The sequence below is a fragment of the Sorex fumeus genome, unplaced genomic scaffold (assembly GCF_029834395.1).
Source record: "Sorex fumeus unplaced genomic scaffold, SorFum_2.1 ptg000063l, whole genome shotgun sequence".
NCBI lineage: Eukaryota > Metazoa > Chordata > Mammalia > Eulipotyphla > Soricidae > Sorex > Sorex fumeus.
The window spans coordinates 76,089,663-76,112,748 of record NW_026606120.1 but is presented as its reverse complement, the minus strand read 5'-3'; the positions used below and the strand labels follow the sequence as shown (position 1 = coordinate 76,112,748).

At 49.6% G+C, this 23,086-nt stretch overlaps 1 protein-coding gene across 6 annotated transcripts in view; it reads right to left on the bottom strand.

The window, feature by feature from the left end:
- ATP6V0A1 (ATPase H+ transporting V0 subunit a1) overlaps window positions 1-23,086 on the bottom strand; it is a 72,292-nt gene that overhangs the window by 1,654 nt on the left and 47,552 nt on the right. For 2 of the 6 annotated variants that reach the window (XM_056126586.1, XM_056126587.1), the window contains exons 11-21: window positions 22,815-22,965; window positions 20,699-20,838; window positions 19,826-19,983; window positions 19,138-19,228; window positions 17,445-17,563; window positions 15,868-16,084; window positions 14,837-14,944; window positions 13,973-14,047; window positions 10,106-10,213; window positions 5,213-5,330; window positions 4,789-4,960 (exon numbers count right to left, since the gene is read on the bottom strand). In XM_056126586.1, the coding sequence (XP_055982561.1) occupies window positions 4,789-4,960; window positions 5,213-5,330; window positions 10,106-10,213; window positions 13,973-14,047; window positions 14,837-14,944; window positions 15,868-16,084; window positions 17,445-17,563; window positions 19,138-19,228; window positions 19,826-19,983; window positions 20,699-20,838; window positions 22,815-22,965 (1,457 nt within the window). Of the gene's footprint in view, window positions 1-4,788; window positions 4,961-5,212; window positions 5,331-8,825; window positions 9,139-10,105; window positions 10,214-13,972; window positions 14,048-14,836; window positions 14,945-15,867; window positions 16,085-17,444; window positions 17,564-19,137; window positions 19,229-19,825; window positions 19,984-20,698; window positions 20,839-22,814; window positions 22,966-23,086 lie in introns of those variants that run through there. The other 4 variants (XM_056126588.1, XM_056126589.1, XM_056126590.1 and 1 more) reach the window with 3 other exon arrangements.

Below are 23,086 nucleotides of genomic sequence, written 5' to 3'. Positions count from 1 at the left end.
CTTCCCAGCGGCCCGGCAGCCCTTGCGGCCGCTCTCGGGGCCTGGGAGGGGGCAGGAAGACTCGGCAGGGCCAGGCTGCTCTGCGCACGGGCCCTGGACAGCTGCCCAGCCGCCAAATAACCACCAAATATGGGCAGAAAAACGCATGATTCAGAGGAGAAAAAAAGCCAAGGAACGCGGCCTGAGGAATAGTTTCCACTGGCTCTGTGACCCGGGCACCCACACTCTGCGATCAGCCTCTCTGTTCTGCGCCTCCACCCGGCCCACTTGCATACAGAGCCAGGGAGGGAGGACAGTGGGGTGGGAAGGGGCTCAGGTCGGGGAGAAAGCGGTGGCACCCCTCCCTCTCCGACCCAGATAGAGGTCAAGAACTTTTGGTGTGAGGGTCAGAACAGGACGCCCCTCTCCCTGCAACCAAACGCCTCTGAGCCTGGTGGGCTCCCAGCCATGTCTGAGCCAAGTTCCCCCAGGGAAAATGAGCCCGGAGGAAGGCTTCAGGCAGATCAGGTATGGGGGTCTTGGTGAGAGCAGCCCCAAACCAGCGTGAGAGCAGCCCCAAACCAGCCTGTGGATTTGCCCCCACCCTCCCCACCCCTGAGAAGGCTTCTATGGTTCTTTCTGGGAGGCCTCTTTGGGGAGCTGTGCCAGGAAGGAGTAGGTGCTTCCTGCAGGGGCTAGGTGCCTGTGGTGAGGGTGTTTCCCAACTGCAAGTGGACTGACAGACCAACAGACAGATGCGCTCCCTTCCAGCCCACACAGAGCCAGCTGGTGGCCAAGTTCCCTTGGAGTCTAATGGTTTCCCCAACTCCAATGGCATGAACAACTCTGACCCCACGTGGGGGAAGTTCAGTTTCCTTGTGCTTGTGGGTCAGCCCCGGGGCACCTCTGCATGCCACATGCACTCTGGAGGTGAGGCAGGCCAGAGAGGGGCACGAGGGTCTGCCGTGGCGGCTCTGACTCCAGCAGACAGGGTGGGCACAGCCAGGCTCTGGCTTAGCCCCACTTCCCCTCCCTCCAGCTCCCAGTAGTGGGCAGGAAAGTGTCCCCAGCAGGGTCCCAACCAGCTGCCTCAGGCGAGTCTCTGGGTGCTTCCAGAGAAAGTGCCAACTGAAGTATCTGGCCACTCCCCCCCCCCCGGGTCTGTCTGCTGCGGGACCACTGTCCACTGCTTTGAGCAGGGACCCCTGGGGCCCTCCCAGGCCGCAGCTACTGCCACGGGGCTGTGAGGCAGCCTCAGGAGGCCAAGGGCTGGCGTCTGTCACACCTTCTGAGCCCAGCCCTTGGCGGAGGTGACGCAGAGGCCGGACTGGGAGGCCACAGAGAGCCCCCTGCTGTTTCCTTAGTCCCGGCCTCTGGCCTCCCAGTTCCCTGGGTCGGGGTTTCAGTCGGGGCCAGGCTGCTTCTCTGACCCTTTCTGCCCCCTCGGCGCCTCTCTGATGGCCCCTGTGGCAGAGCAGCCACGAGCCGTGGCCAGACCTTCTGCTCCTGGGACAGCCATGCTGTCCCCCAGCCACCAGCCCATTGGTGAGCATGCACACACGTCTGCCCACTTGTGGACTCTGCTCTGTAAGGAGTTGGTCCCTCTGAACAGCCTCTGAGCGAATACCCGGTTAGTGTCCCGGGTCGTAACTCTGAGTTAGCTCCCTGCCCATGCCTTTCCTGAAAAGAAAGAGACTTCCAGTTATGGGAGGCAAGAAAGTCAAATCAGTTCCTCGGAAGACGGTGGAGCCGGAGCGAGCACAAACAGGTGAGTCTGTTAACCCGCTCGTGGCTGTTCATGACCCACCTTCCTGTGACTCTATATGAAGCTGATGTACAACTAGAAACTAGGGGGGCAGGGCTTGCCTTTTTTAGGGGGGGGCACTGATAGTGATCAGGGGTTAATCCTGGTTCAGTGCTCAGGACTTGCTTCTGGCAGTGCATGGGGGCTCACGTGGTGCTGGGGAATTAAACCCGGGCTGATATGATATGATATGAGTATGCTCCAGCCCTTCAGCCCCAAGTCTAGTGGTTCCTCTTAACAGATCAGATGTTTTTCTCACTCCCACGGCAAGCCCCAGTACTTGTATAATGGCGTAGCCTTCACTTAAAATCAGGATGCCCCAGTAGAAAAACTGGGGTAATGAGGGCATGGAGACACTATGGTTGGGTGCCAGGAAAAACAGCAGCAAAACCTGCACAGCCCTGGGTGACAGGCCCAGCTCTCCCTATGCCTAGCACTGGTCAGACCAGGACTCCCTGCAGCAGTCCTGAGAGTGGCCAGGAGAGGGCGCACGAATACCAGCCTCCTTCCTTCTCCTGGGGTGGGGCCAAGGGCTTCTGGAAGCTGTACAGAGGCAGCCTTGCTTCCCTTTCACCCAACACTCCACTACCCCAAACTCCACAAAACCCAAGAGCACAGCATGTTTGACAAGCCTGCTCCTTGCAAACGACACTGGAGGGGCTCCGGGATGTCGTGTACCCCCTGGGCCTCCTTGCCCATAAGTGGGCTCACACAGTGTTCCCAGGAATCTGGCTTCTCAGAAAGGCAGCCGAGGCCGGTTCCACATGGCACCCTTATCTGTTTCAGGGAAATCATTCTCCTCTCACGTGAGAGAAAGCAGGGTTCAGAGAAACAGGTGCTCTCCTCAGCCATCGATCCAGAGATGGCAGCCCTGGAGGTTGAACCCAGGCTGGCCTTCTCCGCCAGTTAAGAGGATCTGGGGAGACACCACCACTCGAAGGCCAGAGATCCCCCAGAGAGGGGCCTCCTCTGGCCAGAGATCCTGACATCCTGAACTACCTCTGCTCGCTTGGGCCACCAGGCCGCCTTCCTCGTACGGGGCTGTGCCTGGCTCCTCGCATGGACACTCAGGGTCTGGCTCCCTGACTGTGCCCCACCCTGTCCAGGGAGGCGGGAACGGGTTCCCTCCTTGGATTGCAATCAAGGTAGGGTGGTGACTGTTCCCTCAAGCCCGGGGCTCAGGAGACAGAGAAGTAAATAGGAAGAGAAGGAAGCCAAGAGGGCAAGAACAAGTGAGTCACCGCAGACTGGCTGCTCAGACATTCCCTCACGCTGAGTGGCTAAGGAAGTGTGCTGGGAGAGCGGACGCTGATAAGCTGAGAACGGGTTGCTGGCCAGCAGGCTGAGCCCTGCAGCACGCCCAGCCCCCTGGCTCTGGCCCTGGCCCTGGCTGGGCAGTAAACAACAGCTGGGCGGGCAGAGGGTGGCTTTGCGCATAGGCCGCTCGGTCGCGGGTGCTTTCAAGGGAAGGCTGAGGTCCACTTCTGGGCCTCCCAACATCAGAGTGGCACAGACGCCTCCAACAGTTTCCCAGGAGAAAGGGCACAGATGAAGAGATGGGGTGGGGGCGGAAAAGGGGAGGCCCAGCTGCAGATCTCCCTCAGTCTGGAGAGCTGAGAGCCCCCCATGGTCCTCATCAGGATCACCACAGAACGCCTCCTCCAGGGGCTCCTGAGGGAACTCAGTCAGCTTCCAGCTGGCAACCAGGATTGCTGTATGTGCACGCAAGGTTCGGCGGGGGGGGACCCCAGGGGCAGAATTCTGAGCATCCACAGTCACTAAGGCTTGAGGCCCAGAAAGCAGGGATTGGGGGTCATCAAATCTGGGAGGAAAGGGAATCACAGAGGTAGACAAGCTAGAAAAAGCACGGGATGCCCACTTGGGACATATCTGAAAATGACTCATTGTTTACCTGACATTCAGTCGAACTGGATGTTCTCAGATTTTTTTTTTTTTTTTTTTTTGGTTTTTGGGTCACACCCAGCGGTGTTCAAGGGTTACTCCTGGCTACACTCTCAAGGATCATTCCTGGCAGTGCTCAGGAACCATATGGGGTGCCAGAGATTGAACCCAGGTCAGCCACGTGCAAGGCCTACCCGCTGTACTATCACTCCGGCACCTATTCTCAGATATCTATTTGTTAAACCTAATTTTTATTTGCAACCTGATTTTGTGGCCACAGGGTCAGAATCCATCCCAAAACCCTGATTTCTCAGTCCTGGGGAACCAGCTGCCCCCCACAGGCAGCCCAGTCCCTAACTCCCCCTCCCTGGAACCAGAATCCATCCTCATGGCGGCACTTCGGGGACTCCCACCCAAAGACACTGGCATACGACAGAGCCAGGATGAAATGGGGGTGGTGCTTTCTGTGGTTGACTTAAAGAAGATCCATTTTGGGAGTCGGGTGGTGGGGTGGCTAAATTTATATTTTTCCTGAAAAGGGGATGGCAGGTGTAATGAGTTTGGGAAGCTCTGCTCTAGACCTATAATATATTCCTGAGATGTCTTCATGGCTCAGAGGACAGGAGAAAGTTATATGCCAGAGTGAAAAACCAAATAAATACAAGGTCAGAGGTGGGGAGCTGGGGGGTGGGAAGCCAGCTGCCAGGGCAGTGGCCTGGGGGATCCCCAGGCTTCACTGGTAAGGAGCAGCTTCTGAGCATCACTGTATCCGGCCCCCAGAGCCAAGAACAATGAGGACAAAAAAAATAGTAAGTCTCGCTGTCAAACTTTCAGTTGCCATGAATAGCCCTGAAGAACGGCTGAGAGGCACAGAGAGAGATGAGAGCAGCGACTAGGCAACTCTCCCTGGAGACCCACATGCAGCTGTTCCTTCTAGAACCTTCCCAAACCACCCTGTTGAGGGGTCAGGGGTCTTGTCACACCCTACTCAGTTGTCACAGTGGAAGCAAACAGCCTGAGTGAAGACACTGATGCCAGCATGGGACAAAGCCCCCCACCCCATGTAACCGAGACCACTTCCCGCCACTGCTCACACCCCTCACCAGTGGAGCCGCAGCGCGTGCAGGAAGGCCGAGAGGCCCTCCATGATCAGCAGGATGGCCACAGTCAGGGTGGCGAAGGCAGCAAAGATGAAGAACAGCCCCAGGCTTCCCGCCAGGCTCTTCACGCTCAGGCCAATGTGGATCACCATGGTCCAAAGCACCTCGGACAGCTCTGGGGAGCAAGGAGACACAGTGAGGGGGGTCACTGGGCCATGACCTGCAGTACTCCCTGCTGCCCGCGTGCCCACAGCCTGGGCGGGCCCACCCTGCAGAGCCAACCTGGCAAATGAATCTGGGTTCAAGATGCTTGAGAAGCAGAGCACTGGGATGCGATTTTGGATAGATTCCAGTCCCCTCCCCCACATTCGAGGGTGCCCAAGAAAGGGGAAGTGGCCATTTTTGCTGGGCATGAGGTGATACTCACGGGCGTGAGCCAGGCTGAGGGCCCAGAGGCGCAGGTAAGAGGCAGTGTTGGAGATGCAGCCCAGGCAGTACTCGATGGTGTGGATGGCCTGGTGGACCATGGTGTCTCCAAAATCAAACTGTCATGGAGGAGAGCAGAGAGACAAGAGCTCAGACAAGGAGATGCGGGGAAGGAGAGCAGGAATTGGGGCTGCTTATCCCTTAGCTTGGGCACAAGGCGTGGCTTCAGCTGTGCCAGCCCCCCTCGAATGGGGCTGCCCTGCTCCCCTTCACACACTGCACCTGCCCGAGCTCCAGTTTTGGGGTGCCCTTCTTCTGCTCTGGCTTTGGGGTGTATGTGTACCTTGGGTGCACTGTAGCCTCCCACCCTCTGTGTTAGAGCAGTCAGAGAGCCGGAAGGTCTCCGCACAGGTAGCACGGCTGGGGATGGGCAGACGGACAGAGGCTGTCTGCAAGACAGCCACCCTCCACAGCTGCCTCCCTCAAGTCACTTTTATCACAGTTGTGGGGACTTTCCTGGGGGGTGTGGGGATGAACCCAGGGCCACCTCATACACGGTAAGGCCTGTGCTCACCACTCAACTACACCCCACTCTTGGCCATCTATTTAAAATGTCTTACCTTTTAGGCCATGTGATTTACAAAACTGTTGACAATAGGGTCTCATACAATGTTTCAACATCCTGGAGGAGGCCCTTATTTTCTCTACCCTTGGAAGTGAGAGAACTTCCTCTTTCTTTCCTGACTTCTGAGATCACACAGGGAAATTCTGGCAAAAGTATTCGCAATTCTTACTTGGAGAGTTGATTAGAACCAGACAGACAAGCTGCTTTTTCTGACTCTTTCCCGCCGTCCTGGAGCTGCCTTTCACCCAGTTTTCCTTTCCATACTGAGAGTAAGTTCTAGCACGGAGGGGAGGTAGGAACAAGTTCTATGCCTCCTTCCAGTGCCCCAGAGCGGCCCTCCAAGTTCAGTGTCACCCACACTAAACAAGCTCATTATTCCCCTAAGACCTGACACTGACAGGCCAACTTTACTCAGAGTGCCGCCCCTAACCCAGAGCATGACCAGGCCCCCACGTCAGTAATGAATCTTCACTTACTCAGGCCCTGGGACCTGTATCTTTTACTTCCTCAGTCTCCTGTTAGCGACCCCGCCCACATCCACCCCTACCCCCTCCAATGCCTCACATCACTTCCAGCTACCCACTTCTCTCCTGCCTTTTTATCTCCAAACTGTATTCCTTCACTATTCTCCATGCCCCAGAAGACCCACCTGGGCGTTTGAGCATGAGCTATGTCATTTTTGGCCTCATTGCCCTCCAAAGGTTCCCTGCTGTCCAACTACTCTACTCTGGCTGGTTCTTACCAACCTTTTAGCTTCACCTCTTACCTGTATCCATACTCCTGACTGCTCTGAGTCCAGGGGAATACTCAGGCCCATAGGGTTTCATCTGCAGGCCTCTATACCCCCCAACCCCACCCCCCACCGCCCCCAGACTCCTGGGGGGGGGGAGTGGGGCTAAGTTTAGCAGTAGTTTCCCTAGGGAGCCCTTTTCTGGTTTCGTCTTTCCCCTCTGCATCTCAACAGCTGTCAGGTCTCTGGGCTCCAATGTATCTTGGGTCCACCTTGATCTAGCACTCACCTCTTAGGCCATTTATTTTTTTTGGGGGGGAGAAGGGGTTTGAGGCCACACCCAGTGGTGCTCAGGGCTTCTGACTCCTGGCTCTGTGCTCAGGGATCACTCCTGGTAGGAGGTGAGAGACCATCTGCAGTGTTGGGGATGGAAGTGTGGTAGGCCAGTGCAAGGCAAGCAAGAGCCTCACCCTTGTATTATATCTCCGGCTTGACAGAACCTCTTTCTTTAAGGGATGCAGGGGTGAGAAGGGGGCTCCCTAATGGTGCTCAGGAGATCCGGGGACACAACTGGTGATTCTTGACTAACCAGGTTGTTGGTTCAGTACAAGGGCTGGAGGATGCAATGCTGTGTGAGTCCCACAGGGCTAAGAGATACCCGGGCAACTACAGTGGTGCTGGGGGTGTCTGGGGCTACACCTGGTGATGTTCCTCTTCACTGGGGGACCACAAGATGCTGCTGGGAACAAAAATCAGGTCAGGCGCATGTGAGGCATGTGCCTGAGCTGCTGCACTATTTCCCGCCCCTCAAGAGTGTGTGCGACAGATCAAACCCAGGGCATCACAGTGCAAATGCTTGACCACTGGGTTGTACGTCACCTCAAGGCATCTGGGAGCTCCGCTTCTGCAGCACGAACTATAGAGGTTGGCCCAAGGAAGTGAATGAATGGGTGAAGGATGAATGCAGCGGTGAGAAGGCACAGTGGGAGCGCTGCTGGATCTGGCCGACTGGCTTCCTGTGTGACTCCCTGACCTGCTGTACTCTGCACTGAGCATCCCCACCCCCCACCTCCCAAACTATGGGTTGGAGCTGCACAGTCAACCCAAATGGGAAAGGTCGAGAAGTAGGCTGGACTTTTCAAAAGGTTCTGTTTCATTTGCCACCTTTATTTGGGTGCAGAAGTAGATTGTGCATATGCCTGATGAACACAGAATGATTTGACTACTTAGAAAGCTGTGGATGCTGAACCCCTATGGATGCTGAACCCCTGGGGTGGGGGTTCTGATTTACAGTCCCCTGTGACAAGGTTGACAAGGACCACTCTGACATTGACTGGTCCCGTGGGTGCTCGGCCAGGGAACCCTTTGGGTAGAGCAGAGGCTGGCGGTGAGGCAAGGTTCCAGTGGGGAACATGCTCTTGGCGCTCACCCGACGCACCCCACTGGGAGCCTCCCAGCCCAAGTGAGGCTGAGCACTGTCTGTTTAATGCAGTTAAAACATTTCATCCCACTGCACCACTGCAGAGCCAGAAGAGTCGGGAAAGGGAGGGGCCTCGGGTCAATGCATTTTTAATTTTTTTTGGGGGTCACACCCGGCAGTGCACAGGGGTTACTCCTGGCTCTGCACTCAGGAGTTACTCCTGGCGGTGCTCAGGGGACCACATGAGATGCTGGGAATCGAACCCGGGTCGGCCGCGTGCAAGGCAAACGCCCTACCCGCTGAGCTATCTCTCCAGCCTCCGGGGTCAATGCATTTTACAGAAGAATTTGGGGAAGGTGCAAACAGTGCAGCGCGGTCTTTAAACATGACAAACTCAATTCATCATTTGGGCAACGCTCAGTAAATTACTGCTGAGCTAGAAGACATTCCGCTCCCGATGTGGCCTGGACACTTAGCCGCCTTTCTCTCCGTCCTGCTATTCTGTGTTTTTGGCTGGCAGAACGTGATGCCCTCTCACATGGCTGGACTCCTATTTCTGGGGCGCATTTCAGGAAAAGCCTCCTTTTGAAAGCTGGTAACCCCCATCCCCTGGGGCACGTGGAGGCAGCATGGATGCCAAGCCAGGTCCAGCGAGTCTCACTGGGGGCATGATGAGGACAGCGGAAGAGGCTGCTGAGTCTCAGACAGGGAGGAAGGGTCTGCATTCACCAGAAGTACTCAGAGGAGTGGGAGGAACAGTGAGTCCCAGTGGCAGAGTGACCGCGGCATCACAGGAGAAAGGAAGGCAGAGGCCAGTAGGATGGAGCTCCCGAGGGAGTCACTTCAAGAATGCCACAGCAGACATTACTTGGAGCACCCTGAAAGCCATTCTCAGAGGTACCGGATCAGCTGGGTCAGTGAAACAAAGACACAGGGGATTGGCATGAGATGCGGTTCATGGAGATGAGCGTTCTCAGAACACAGGCCCGCGAGCGCGTTAGAAATGGCCAGTGAGATGCAGGATGCACGGGTGTCACGGGTGGCCCCAGGATGCAGCGGGGTCAGCAGAGTGATCACAAGGATGGAAAGGAAAGTCACAGAGAGACATGAAGGCAAAGCCAGCATGGGTCTTACCACTTCGTCCTCGGGAGGCTTGAAAACACAAATTTACACTTAGTGGGGAGAGCCAAACCACACACAAGGTCACAAGTCACAAGGCTATGGGCCTCTTCCGGGGAAGGCTCAAGGTGCTAAGTGGGTCCACCGTGGTGGAGGTGGGCCACCTCGGCCAACACAGCCACAGCAGCGGCAGCAATCAGAACATGCAGATAAATATTTTTAAAAATCATCCCAACCTTTGCAATTTCTTTTTAAAACACTGATATACAGAGTCAAAGTGGTCAGACTAAAAAGGCCAGTCACCTGGGTTCTCAATTCATGTTAACTTAAAAAAAAGAAAAAAAAAGAGTTTTTTGGCAGAGGAGATTTCCAACTTCTGCTGTTTGTGAAAAGACTTCATGCTACGAGTGATCAGGCAAGAGGAGTGAATTTTAAAAACCAAGGTGGCCTGGAGGTGATAATTAAAAAAAAAAACAAAATCTTAGCCTGGCCATGTCTCACTCTCCCTATAAAAAGTGGGCAATCACCAATTTGAAAAGCCGCAAAGAAAATGCCTGCAATGAGAGTGTGTAAACAGGCCAAGACTTGAAAAGTGCCAGCGGTCCCGGTTTCAGCTGGAGCCACTCTTGGAAGGGGCCAAGGATGAAGATGCTATACCCCGAGAGGGCTGCTGTCCATTGGGGCCTTCCCTCTACTCTGTCCCGAGGAGAGCCAGGGGAGGGAGGGAATCTCTGAAACAAGCACACAGAGCCCTGTGGGCCACGTGGAATTCAAGAAATTGGACAACTAATCAGACTGCTGTAGGCTCTGCTGGCAATACTGGAAGTCAGAGCCGTGTAGAGGGGCTCCCTGGAAAAAGCTGCATGCCCTAAGAGGTCCAGAAGGCAGGGCTCGTTAGTATTAGTATTTTCAAGAAGACTGGAGCGGGGGGCAAGGAAGGACACAAGATGATGACCGAGCTGAGATGGAAGGAGAGGACGCCCACGCCACTGGATCTTACCTCTTCCGCGTCCTCGGAATGGGTGGAGAGCTGGTCATGCTGAATAATCTCAGCATCCTCCTCTGTCGGTCCGTTGCCCACCCTGATCCCACCAAAGTTGAGAGTTCCCTACACAGACGAACAGAAAGAGTCGAATTTGCCTGGGCTTTACATGTGACATTTCTGTGAGGTGGGGAAGGGCGATGGTTAGTACATACAAACCTCAGAAAAGCGTATCTGCTTTTTTGCACAAGCAAACCCCATGGACTGAGCAGCTAAACACGGGCTACTGGTCCCATCCCACCCGCCACCGCCCCAGCCCAGCCTTGGCCTACACTGGTCCTGCTGTAGGGGGAAACAGGGGCCCTGTCTTCTCTACCAAGAGATATCGGCCTGGCCTTGGTAAACACCACTCGAGAATCCTGGCTGGAATGAAAAGCCTACTCCAAATGGATTCTCTGAACAAGTGTGGTTCTATCTGGAGAGCCTCCAGGGCCCACGGTTTTCTGAAATGAAAGTGCAGACTTCCTATGAGGGAAGGGAGCCAGACAGTGACTATAAACTGCGCTAATGAGCTTTCAACCTCCATGAGTGAAAGACAAGGTTTCTACTGAGGTGCCATGAACTTCTGAGGCCCAGGAAAGGGAAAAAAAAATGGTGTAGTTAGAGAACACTAAAAGGGAAAGAAAAAAACTGGAAGAAGCAAAAGCAGCTTCTTTCTTTTACTAGATGAGTGCGATAGCAACTCTTTCCAACCCATGGGCACTCCCATCTTACTTCTCAGGCAAGAGTTTTCAGCAGGGTCCCCAGAAACCAAAGCTGATTTAGAAAATTGACTTTTTAAAGTCAATTTGGATTGGAAAAGCTTGCATTTAACAAGACAAAAGGGCTCTTTGGCTACAAAACCCAGGCAGAACAGAGGTTAATATGCCCGACAGAGAACAAGTGGGATTAACAGGGGAAAGGGGCTGAAGAGACCTAGACCCGCTTTACATGGGTTGGCATGGGCAACAGTTTCAGGATTACTCGCAACAACAGTTTCAGGATTACTCGCAACAACACAAATGACACTGGAGCATATTTATGGTCAACTAACCTGACATCAATGACAGACCTCAGTGGCTGGGCTAAAGCTCCCTTTGCTTCTAGCGGGGTTCTCACATGCTGGTCAGAGAACCAGCTGCATCAGAATCAACTAAAAGGTTCTATTTCATTAGACAAACATTCTCAAATACTACTCTCAAAAATGGTCCACAATGTAGGTCTGGAATTCTGATTAAAAAAAAAAAATGTTCTCCCCAAATACAGATTTTATTATTGATTGTCTCTCAAAACTGAAAAGGTATGTAAGCTTTGGGACTCATCGGTCCCACTGCTGGGAATATCTATGCTTATGAAATTTAAACAAAGCCCATGAACAAGGATTCTGCTCTGTTTTTGATTTTGGTTTTTGTGTCAGTTGGTGCTCAGGGCATACTCTTGGCTCTGCGCTCAGAGATCACTCCTGGTAGGCTCAGGGGACACCATACGGGATGCTGGGAATTGGACCCGGGTGAGCTGTGTCCAAGGCAAATTCCCTACCCACTGTACTATGGAATGGCCCCTTGAAAGCATTACAGCAGTGAATGTGACTCAGAGGTTGACCCTCACCAGTGTGGGCTTGATCCCCAAGTAAGGTAGGTAAAGGTAAAGGCCCTCCTGTTGATCGTCGATTTGCTCGAGCGGGCCCAGTAACGTCTCCATTGGAGACTTTGTTGTTACTGTGTATTAGAAATAAATAAAAAGTGAGCACCAATGTGAAACCATCTCTAAGATACACTACATTTTAAAAAGCTGAATAAATCAAGGGTAGAAGAATGCTACAGTTTAAAACACACTTTCTGAATGTGTTTTAAATATGTACCTAAGTACATCCATGCTTCTACCAACAGATGATAGAAAAATGCTGATTTATGTAGGAATGAAAGGCTGGCTGTCCCCCACCCTACCCTGAGCTATCCCCCTACTCTGGCAGGGCAGGGCGTGTTTTCTTTCAGTGCCATTTGCAGACCTAACCACGGTCAACTAGTGTTTTCATTTTTGTTTTTAATATCATTAGGGCAACGAAGTCATGAGCCATGGTTTACTTCCTTTTATCCATAATTACTTAAGGAACAACTTTAAAGTGTCTCAGGTGACTCTGACAAGGAGACAGACTCTGGAGTCACGGGAGTACCCCTGACCACGTGTGCCATCCCTGCCAGCCCTTCACTGCAATGAAGAGGATCGGTGACAGGAGGGAACTCTAGTGCATCCCCAGATGGGCTCCAGGGAAATGAAGCCAGCTTCAGGCATCAAGGCTCCTTGAGCACAGGCCGTTTCTGCTGCTTCTCCCAAGCAGCAGGGCAAGCAGAGGCACACGCATGAAAGCTTCCAGGCAGACACTGACAAGTACCTCTCCGGCTCAAAGGGAGTGAGAGCTACAGGAAGGTGGAGGACACAAACACAAAAGCAGAAAAATAGAAAAAGAAAAACCATGAAACACCATTACAGACATCCAAAAGGACATGACACAGAATGAAAACAAGTCAGTTTTCATCACTCTAGCCCCAGGGTCAAGAATCCAGGGTCCCTATAGCAGAAAGATCACATTAATACATTCATGCTGCTCCTGGAAAAACACTTGTGTACAGAGGCAGCAGGCTAAGAAGACACAATGAATGTGCAGTGTTTTGGCCTAGGGCCTTCGAACGTAGATAGAGCCAGAGAAGAGGACGTCAGGTTTACAAGCAACAAGACCTTAGAAGCACATTTTAAATTCACTAAGACTAGGGAAAATAAGAGTACATGAAAAGAATGTCAATAAATAAACAGTATGTGCTTCATATAATGAAAAAAAATTCTATTTTTCATGGGGAAGGAGCAAATAGGTCCCTAACTGAAAACAATATTAATAATAAGCATTGAAATAGCTTCTGATGGAAAAAAAATCACCACTTTCAGACTCATTCTAGAAGGATGATTATGGTAGTTCTCTAAAATTTAAAATCATCAGAAACATCTAAGAAAGGAAATGGCTAACTCCCTAAATACTCTGTTTTCTTAAAGAGTCTGATACTACCAGTGTACCATTGTACAAACAAATCAATACTGCTGGGAAGATAAATTGAACTATTTTGACACCAGTATAAGATTTTGGTTCAAGGATGTTTTTAAGGGCAAATACTGTCATGCTAAGCATGTAGAATGCTTTTACTGAGTCATGAGTAAGCATGGGGAGAAAGATAGGAACAGGTGACCCTGTTTATCACGGCAGATGCTGAGGACACATAAGACATGCTGCAGAGTGGAAGGCTCACAGGAACAGCTGAGGACTCATGGGGCTTCAGAGTCACTCTCAAGAAAACAGACATGCATGAGTCTCCACTTCAGAGAAGGGATCAAATGTCCAAGCATTTGTCTAAAGCAGAAGTACCCGGACATCAAATCAAGAACCACACAGATGTCCTTGCTCTATGCTGGAAAACAAAAAAAAAGTCATCCAATTTACAACATGCAGACACGGAAGTGAGTGAGTTCAAGAGCTGCCATCTTGGATTAAGAAAAGGGGAGGGGAGGGGAGGTGGGGGGGGGGGACTCTGAAGGAAAAACAACAGTCACTTTGCTTCCAGAGACATGACTGTACTTACATAGCAGAATGAAACTTAGCGGGCCAATGGTAAAGATGATCTCAGAATCTACTCCTAAGAGGTGGATATCTTTTCTGGCATCATCTCAACGAGTAACAAGGACACACTTCCCAAGGGCACACGTGTCCCATGCTCTCAATCTGGTTAAAAAGAATTCAGCTGCACTGTTTGCCACCTCTTCAAACCAAATGTGATGGTTGGTTGGTTTTAAGTCACTCACTGTTGCAGCCGCTGCTGCCTCTAGTCCCTGTTGGCTCGGGGTTGGGCTGACTGGGGCTTCCACGGGTTGCCCTTCCTGATAGTGAACGGAAGAAAACAGGAAGGGAGAAGGAAACAGAAGAGGGCGGGAGTGAAGGGGGAGACGAATGGAGGGCGGATGGAAGGATGAAGATGACCAGAGAAGGGAGAAGGAGGGTCTTGTAACTCAGCTGCTGTCCAATAGGAGTTATAATCTAACAGCCGTATGAGTCATGCAACAAGATGTTTAGGGTCTTCCCAGGCATTACCGCATTAATACTTCCGCATTGCAAGAAAAAAATATGTGTCAGTTTTACTGTGTGGGTACAGAATTCACATGCATACATACATCCTGTAAACACATGTATGTATGTTGCTTTTTAAAAGACCAAGGAATAAAAAAAGAACCCAACGGGCTTTAAACTGAACCTCTTTCCTGGATATCTTGGTTGGTGAAGCATCATACAGTCTCATTTTAAAAGAAGGTGTCTCAGCATTAGCCCTGTGGTTGGCCAGGCAAATGGCATGGATGGGCTCACCAGCCACATAGTTCTTGCTAGTCTTTGGCTACTGAGATATCCAGACAGGTCCAGGCCTGGATTCTGCTGAGCACAGCAAGAGCAAACATGACCAGAAAGGGTCAAGACTTTGTTCTCTACTCAAAGCTAAGTACAGATGTCTGAGGACATGTTTCTTTCCTTAGCAGATGCAGTGCTCATGCTGAGAGCTGACACAAATCCACCATAAGCATCCACAGACGTACGTGTATATAGTTATTATACCCAATCAGTAACTGCTTTGTTAAAAAAAAAATTCTAGTAACATTTGGCAACAGAAATACACTCACCAAATGCTTCCTCCTCAAATACTGATGGCGAAGGATCAGTGGTTTACACAGTAGCATCCAAGGTACACACAGTAATGCAACTACTACCAGGAAACACTGAATTCCTTTCTGCAAAGAACAGGTACATCACATTAAATGATCAAAAATTTCCTGTCTCAGAGCATATATTCACTTCTCCCCTTCCCTTCAAATATAACTCTTTTTTGGCTTCCGGGGCACATCCAGCGATGCTGAAGGCTTACACTTGGCTTTGTGCTCAGGGATCACTCCTGGTGGGGTTTGTGGGTCCATATGTGGAGCCAGGGATAGAATCTGAGTAAGCTGTCTGCAAGGCAAGTGCATTACCTACTGTACTGTTTTTCTGGCACACCCAAATACTTTCTCCCTACAATATCCAGTGATATCTATGAATATCATTGTTCAGTGTCTCAAAATAACTAGCAGACATTACTAACAAGCAAACTCCAGAAACTACCCACAGGATGAGTTATAAAGTTTTCCTTTCTGGCTACTGTGATTTTCAGAAACATTAAGGAGGATGGGCCACATTGAGACCAGTTTGGGATGAACATTAAATACTTCAGAAAGGGTTTTTTTGTGTTTTGGGGTCACCCTGGCAGTGTTCATGAATTAATTCTGATTCTGTACTCAGGGATCACTCCTTATGGGCTCAGGGGACCATATGGAGTATTGGGGATTGAACTTAGGTTGGCTGCAAGCAAGCAAAGTGCCCTAACCACTCTACTATCTCTGGACAGAAAGGGATTTTTTTTCTTTTTTGGGGTCACACCCAGCGATGCACAGGGGTTACACCTGGCTCATGAACTCAGGAATTACTCCTGGCAGTGCTCATGGGATGCTGGGAATCGAATCGAGGTCGGCCATGTGCAAGGTGAACGCCCTACAGGCTGTGCTATCGCTCCAGCCCCCAGAAGGGATTTTTAAGAAAGACGTTTAAAAGGATCATGGCAATGTCTGGGGCTTCCTGACCTTGGGTGACACCTAAGATAGTCCTCCCCTGATTGACTCACCTGTCCAGAATATAGCATGGCAATACCAGTGTCTTCATAGGAAAAGAGAAACATATTGATGAAATGAATCAGAAGGCTGGGGGCTTCCTTAGACATGTGAACATCATAGGCCGTCCACTTGAAAAAAATAAGGATGACCAAGTAGCCAAACAAAGAAGTCATGAAGATCACTTCTGGAATAAATCCAAAGTAGATATTGAGAGGCTTCTTAAAATACCTATGAAAGAAGAGGAAGCAAATGTCAAAGGAGAGCGACCCATAGGCCACTCCCACACCAAGTGGAATACTCGCAAGATCTTGGACTTGACATTCAATTCTTGGTTGGGGGACTTCCTGGCAGTTTCTGCAGCCCTCTAGGGCCACTCTAAGATGGTGCCAGGCATGGAACTCAGGGTCAAGAGCATGCAAGGCAAAGGCACCGACCCTTATGCTATCTCTCCTGTTCCTGGATTCCGTCTTTTTCACTGCAGGAAGCAAAAACCAAAGAAGGGTACAGGAGGCAACAAAAGACAACCACAATTAACTGTTATTCCCAAAAGTTTGAATCTCAAGTAAGTCTTTAACCACCCCCTTAGTTTCCCAGGAGAAATGCACTAGAAAGGTCCTATACTTTCTGTGACCACAGCATGGCATTTTATTTATTTTTCCTTTTTGAGTCACACTGGGTGATGCTCAGGGGTTACTCCTGGTTCTGCACTCAGGAACAACTCCTGACGGTGCTCAGGGGACCATATGGGATGCTGGGTATTGAACCTGGGTTGACCGCATGCAAGGCTAACACTACATCCACTGCACTATCCCTCTGGCCTGCAGCATGACATTTTATATGGGGGAGAAAGATTCATTAGTTCTGATGAAAATTTTACGAGATTTTTATTGAAGCTCTTCATGGGGACTATACATCATTAAGGGACTAACAATAATAGAGCTTCACTTAAGAACGTAAGATTCTTACAAGAGCTTTCTTTACTGGGGGAGGGGGCATGCCAGATGGTGTTTAGGGACACAGTACTTGGGGACCACTCCTGGCAATTGGGGGTATGAGGTGGCAGGAATTAAACTTGGGGTTCCTACACATAACATGTACACTCCAGTTCTTTGAGCCGTTTTCCTGGTCCTAGACATACTTTGTTAAAATGCAGAATAGAGGGGCTGGAGTGATAGGACAGTGGGTAGGGCATTTGCTGTACATGCAGCTGACCTGGGTTCCATCCTACCACCTCACATGGTCCCCTAAGCTGCCAGGAGTAGTCCCTGAGTGAAGGGCCAGGAGTAAGCCCTGAGCACCACTGGTGTATCCCCCCAAACAAACCAACAAACCAGCAAAAAATTGCAGAAGCGGGTTCAGTTTGTTTCGTTTCTTTGGCCACACTAGCTGTGTTCTATAAGCCAGGGCCAGCTCTGGTGGTGCTCAGGGCGTGACACTAGGGAAGAAACACGGGCCACACACATAAAAGACATAAGCTCTGCTGTGGACCATATCTGGCTTTGTGTCCTCAGTTGTTAACCCCACCCCCTGAATTTCTTTAGAAAAAAGTGTTAACTGTGCACATTCTCAGACAGAAATGGTGGCTCACATGTGGTTGAAAAGGCTCAGGCTGACTCCAAACATCATATGGATGATACCAAGGATAACTGACATCTTCATCTTGAAGGAGTTGAGAAAGGTGAGTTTATTGGTGGCAATGTTCCAAATCTGTCCCAATCAAAAAACAAGATATTACCAACAGTTCTTGAATGGAAAACCTCTGTTCACTTACATGGTGAAATTTTATAATTTTTAAAAGTTTTAGTATTATTATTATTATTGTTTCGGTGTTTGGATCATACCTGACAGTGCTCAGAACTTACTTCTGGATCTTTCCAGAAGTAGGGGGGGAAAAAAAAGAAATCTAAGAACCCCAAGGAAAAGGCTATTTCTGCTTTGTTAAAACATCTGCTAAACACCCAAAAGGAGAGATAGAACAAAAGGGAGTGCCCTGCCACAGAGGCAGGGTGGGATGGGGGGTGGGGGGGTTGGGAGGGATTGGTGGGGGTGGAAAATGGGCACTGGTGGTGGGATGGGTACTTGATCATTGTATAACTGAAACCCAAGCACAACAACTTGTAAGTCTACAACTGTACCTCATGGTGTTTCACTAATAAAACAAAAAACAAACAAAAAAAATGTTATGCTGGTAAACTTGAAAAAAAATCTGCTAAAAATAAAAGCACACTAAATTCAACTCAAATAAATTAAACTTGGAGAAAAATTAATCTTTCTGGAATTAAAGTGATTAGGCAGTTACCTCAGAAAGCAGCAGGAGAGGAAAACTAATTGGACACTAGAAAATGCTGAAGTCTCCTGGCTTGAAAGCATTCTAGACAAGGGCTGGAGAGACAGGACAGCAGGTAGGGCGTTTGCCTAGCACATACAGACCAGGTTCAATCACCAACATCTCAAGAGTAATTTCTGAGTGCAGAGCCAGGAGTAAGCCTTGAGCATCGATGGGTGTGGCCCCAAAACCAAACAAACAAACAAACAAAAATAGAAAAAGAACAAGAACAGATCTGGACAGATACTCCAAATTTTTCTATAAATATATTAACTAAAACCTAAACAACTCTCTCTCTTTTTTTTTTTTTCTTTTTGGGTCACACCCGGAGATGCACAGGGCTACTCCTCGCTCTGCACTCAGTAATCACTCCTGGCATGCTCACGGGACCATATGGGATGCTGTGGATCGAATCTGGGTCAGCCATGTGCAAGGAAAATGCCCCATCTACTGTGCTATCACTCCAGCCCCAACAACTCTTTTTTTGTTTCATTGTGGGGTCATTATCAGTCAGTGCTCTGGGCTTACTCCTGGCTCTGTGCTCAATGATCACTACTGGTGGGGCTTGGGGGACCATATGGGATGCTGGAGATTGAAGCCAGGTCAGACACGTGCAAGGTAAATATCCTACCCACTGTACTATTACTCTGACCCCCTAACAGCTCTCTTTCTCTTTTTTTTTTTTTTCTGGCTTTTGGGTCATACCTGGCAATGCTCAGGGGTTACTCCTGGTTCTGCACTCAGGAATTACTCCTGGCAACGCTAAGAGGATCATATGGATGCCAGAGATTGAACCTGGGTTCGATCAAATCTGGCAAGGCAAATGCCCTCCCTGCTGCACTATCCCTTGGGAACCCCCAACAGCTTTTTATCTTCACTTTAATTCTCTTACAGTTAGAAAATCAGGTGTCAGATATCTTGTAAAGAGGCTGCTTTAGTAAAGAAGCTGTCTTACTGGATCAACGCCAAAAGGATAAGGTCCACCAAAGACTCCACGGATGGCTGGGTCCAGCTGGAGAACAGGGTTCCCCCGGAGAGTCTCTTCCCTGCCAGGTCAAGAGAAAAGCTGCATTTATTTTATCTCAGGAGAGGGAAAAACTATTGGGGTTCAGACACTGATCCCCACAGAAACTAGTACAGCTATTAAAGATGAGGCACAAACATCTGAGAATTAGAAGGGGTTAGAGACAAGAGAATTAAATACACTTACACAATCAAGTACAAAATGAGGGGGATCTGCTTTTATTTATTTTTAATTGGTGGTGGTGGTGGTTAGGACTAGACCTGGCAGTGCTCAAGGGCTAACCCCAGCAAGGTGCTTGAGAACCAGGTGACACCAGGAATCAAATCTGGGGGCCTCCTACATGCAAAGCATGCTCTCAGTATCTCTGCTGCAGAATCTGCTCTTAATTTGAAACCCAAAAAAAGTCTGTGCTTAATTTATAGTTTTGATTCTCTGATACTGCAGGAGAAAAATAATCCCAAGGCATCTGGAGCAAAAAAACGAGAGGGAATAATGCATTCTTCTGAAACAGAGATACTGGAATTGTTTCCTAAAAAAGCACTAGCTTGCTGCTGTCTGGACAATCAGAGCTGAACATAAAAGAAATATGCTTTGTGTTTTAACTTCTTCTGCAACTTACGTCCAATTAGCTATTGTAAACATTGGTCGCACACTCCAGGATGATCCAAAGATATTAAGAGACTTGGAAAAGCAGTCGTTGTAGATGAGACCAGTGTAGATGGAGAACACACCCATTAGCAGAATGATGTACCGTCCACTGAACACAGTGCTAAACATCTGGGAACCAGAAGAAAGAAGTCAATGAAATATAGCCCATGATACTCATGATACTTAGAATATAACAGACTCTCCCACTTTATCCAAGCTTGGGTCAGAGACTAAATACAATGATAATAACAAAGCCCACGTTTAGAGCATGTCAACCATAGTCCCTCGTAGTGTTATGATTTAAATTTTTTTGTTTTTTTGGTTTGGGGCTACACTTGGTGGTACACAGAGTTTACTCCTAGATCTGCTCTCAGGGATCACTCCCGGAGGGACCTGGGGGACAAAATGGCATGATGGGGATCAAACCTGGGTCAGCTGTATACAAGGCAAGCATGCTAATAAACTGTCCTATTGCTCCAGCCCAGAGTTTCTATAGTGTTACAATGACTATGCTATAATGTTACTTCTCTGCTCTCTATAAAGTCTCCAGATTTTCTTTAAAAGACTTCCAGATTATACTTTTCATAATGAATGTCTGATTAAAAATAAAGTTTCCACCTGACATTTATCTTTTATTATTTATTTATTTATTTTTGGTTTTTAGGCCATACCCTGTGGTGCTCAGGGATGACTCCTGGCTCTGCGTACTGTAATCTCTCCTGGAAGGTGCTCAGGGGGCATTATAGGATGTTAGGAATCCAACCTAAGCTGGCCATGTGCAAGGCAAGAGCCCTACCCGTTGTACTATCTCTCCAGCCCGACACAGATGTATATTAAATATTACCTCATTCTCATTCTTCTGGGAGAGGATGCGGCTCTCTCTTAACACCATCCAGACAGCAAAAAGGGTCATCAAAATTCCATGGCCAAAGTCCCCAAACATCACAGCAAATAGGAAAGGAAAAGTGATAATAGTATACGGAGCTATGAGAAAAAAAAAAGAAATAATAAGCACAGAAAATGGCAACAATTCCTGATATCATACTTCTTTCTGTGTGCTAACACAAACAAAGTATGTTTTTTGGTTTGGGGGCTGTACCCAGTGGTGGCTCTGGGCTTACCCCTGGCTTTGTGCTCAGGGATCACTTCTGGTGGTGCTCAGGGGACCATATGGGGTGCCAGGAATAGAACCTGGGTTGACCACGTGCAAGGGAACAAGCACCCTACCCACTGTGCAACTGCTCCGACCCCTGATGGCACCTTCTGAGCTTACCACTAACACTGGGGACTGTGGGGGTGCTGGGGATTGAACCAGGAGCTCCTGCATGCAAAGCATACACTTCCTGTTAACATTTTATTTTGATGGTGCCAGGAATTGAACCCAGACACATGCAAGACTGAGCTGCACCTCAGCCCCTCTCGAATATTTTTTATTTTTCCTCTTTACTTAAATACCTCAGTTTACAAAGTTGTTCATGATGCATTTGTTATAGGCATTCAATATTCCAACATCAATCCTACTACCAGTGTGACCTTCCCTCCACTACTGTTCCCATTTTCTCAAGTAACCCCCTACTCTGGACCCCCCAACAATTTATTTTTGATGGCCTCCTCCTCCTCCTCCTCCTCCAACAATTTATTTTTGATGGCCTCCTCCTCCTCCTCCTCCTCCTCCTCCTCCTCTCTGGACCCCCCAACAATTTATTTTTGATGGTCTTCTCCTCCTCCTCCTCCTCCTCCTCCTCCTCCTTCTCCTCTCCTTCTCCTTCTCCTCCTCCTCCTCCTCTTCTTCTTCTTCTTCTCCTCCTCCTCCTCCCCCCTCCTCCCCCTCCCCCTCCTCCCATCCTCCTCCTCCTCTTCCTCTTCTTCCTCTTCTTCTTCTTCTCCTCCTCCTCCCCCTCCTCCTCTTCTTCTTCCTCTTCTTCTTCTTCTCCTCCCCCTCCTCCTCCCCTTCCCCTTCCCCTCCCCCTCCCCTTCTCCTTCTCCTCCTCTTCTTCTTCTTCTTCTCCTTCTCCTCCTCCTCCTCCTCCTCCCCCCTCCTCCCCCCCTCCCCCTCCTCTTCCTCTTCTTCCTTTTCTTCTTCTTCTCCTCCTCCTCCTCCTCCTTCTCCTCTTCTTCTTCCTCTTCTCCTCCCCCTCCTCCTCCCCTTCCCCTTTCCCTCCTCCTCCTCCTCCTCTTCTTCCTCTTCTTCTTCTTCTTCTCCTCCTCCTCCCCCTCCCCCCCTCCTCCTCCTCCTCCTCCTCCTCCTCTTCTTCTTCTTCTTCTTTTTTTTTTTTTTTAGTTTTGTAGCCACACCTGGTGGTGCTCAGGAATTACTTCTGGCTTCTGTATTTAGAGATCACTATTGGCAATTCTCAGGAAACCATACAGGATGCCGGAGATCAAACCCACGTTGGCCATGGGCAAGGCAAGCTTTTTCCCCACTGGACTATAGCTCTGGCCCCATCATCCTAACATTTTAAATCAAGAAGAACATGGGAAAGGAAAGGAAAGGAAAGGTGCGTCTAGCTCCGACAGCAGCGGTTTGCCCTTCAACTACCTTTCCTCACCTTGGGGATACTGCGCCAGGGACAGGCCAACCTTTTTCTCTCGTGCAGCAACCACTCCCTAGTTGGGTAAATCCACCAGAGAAGCGGGAGGAAGCCGGAACCTGCAGGAAAGCAGATTCTGACCTGGATTTACACTAGAGTTGAACTTTGAATTTAACTGGCCAATGACATTCTTTTTTTTTTTTTTTTTTAATTTTGGAGGAAGGGGGAATCACATCAATGTACTAGGATGCTAAAGATCCTGTGTTAGGATCCACGGGGTACCATGCATCAAACTTGGGTCTCCCACATGGAAAGTCTGTGTTCAACCAGTCACACTCTCAGGCCCGTACCTCAAGGGCCCTCAAAGGGAGCCTTTGAAAGACAAAACACAAAAAAGCCCTCAGAGGGAGAAGATCCACAATCTCTTACCTGGATTTATCTCTCGGTAGGTTCCAATCCCGTATGCATCCACTATATTCTGAAAGCCATAGGTGAACTTGTTTGTTTTGTTGTAGGTTGGGGGAGTCTGGTTTGTCTGCATCCTGTTCAGAATGGAGGGCACAGTAGAGCCACTGTGCTCCTGGAAACAAGAAACGTCATGTAAAAGTCAGGGCTATTTGCGTGGTATGGGTGCATCTATTTATCAAGACCCATCTTAACTGTACCACCAGGAGTGATTCTTGAGCGCAGAGCCAGGAGTA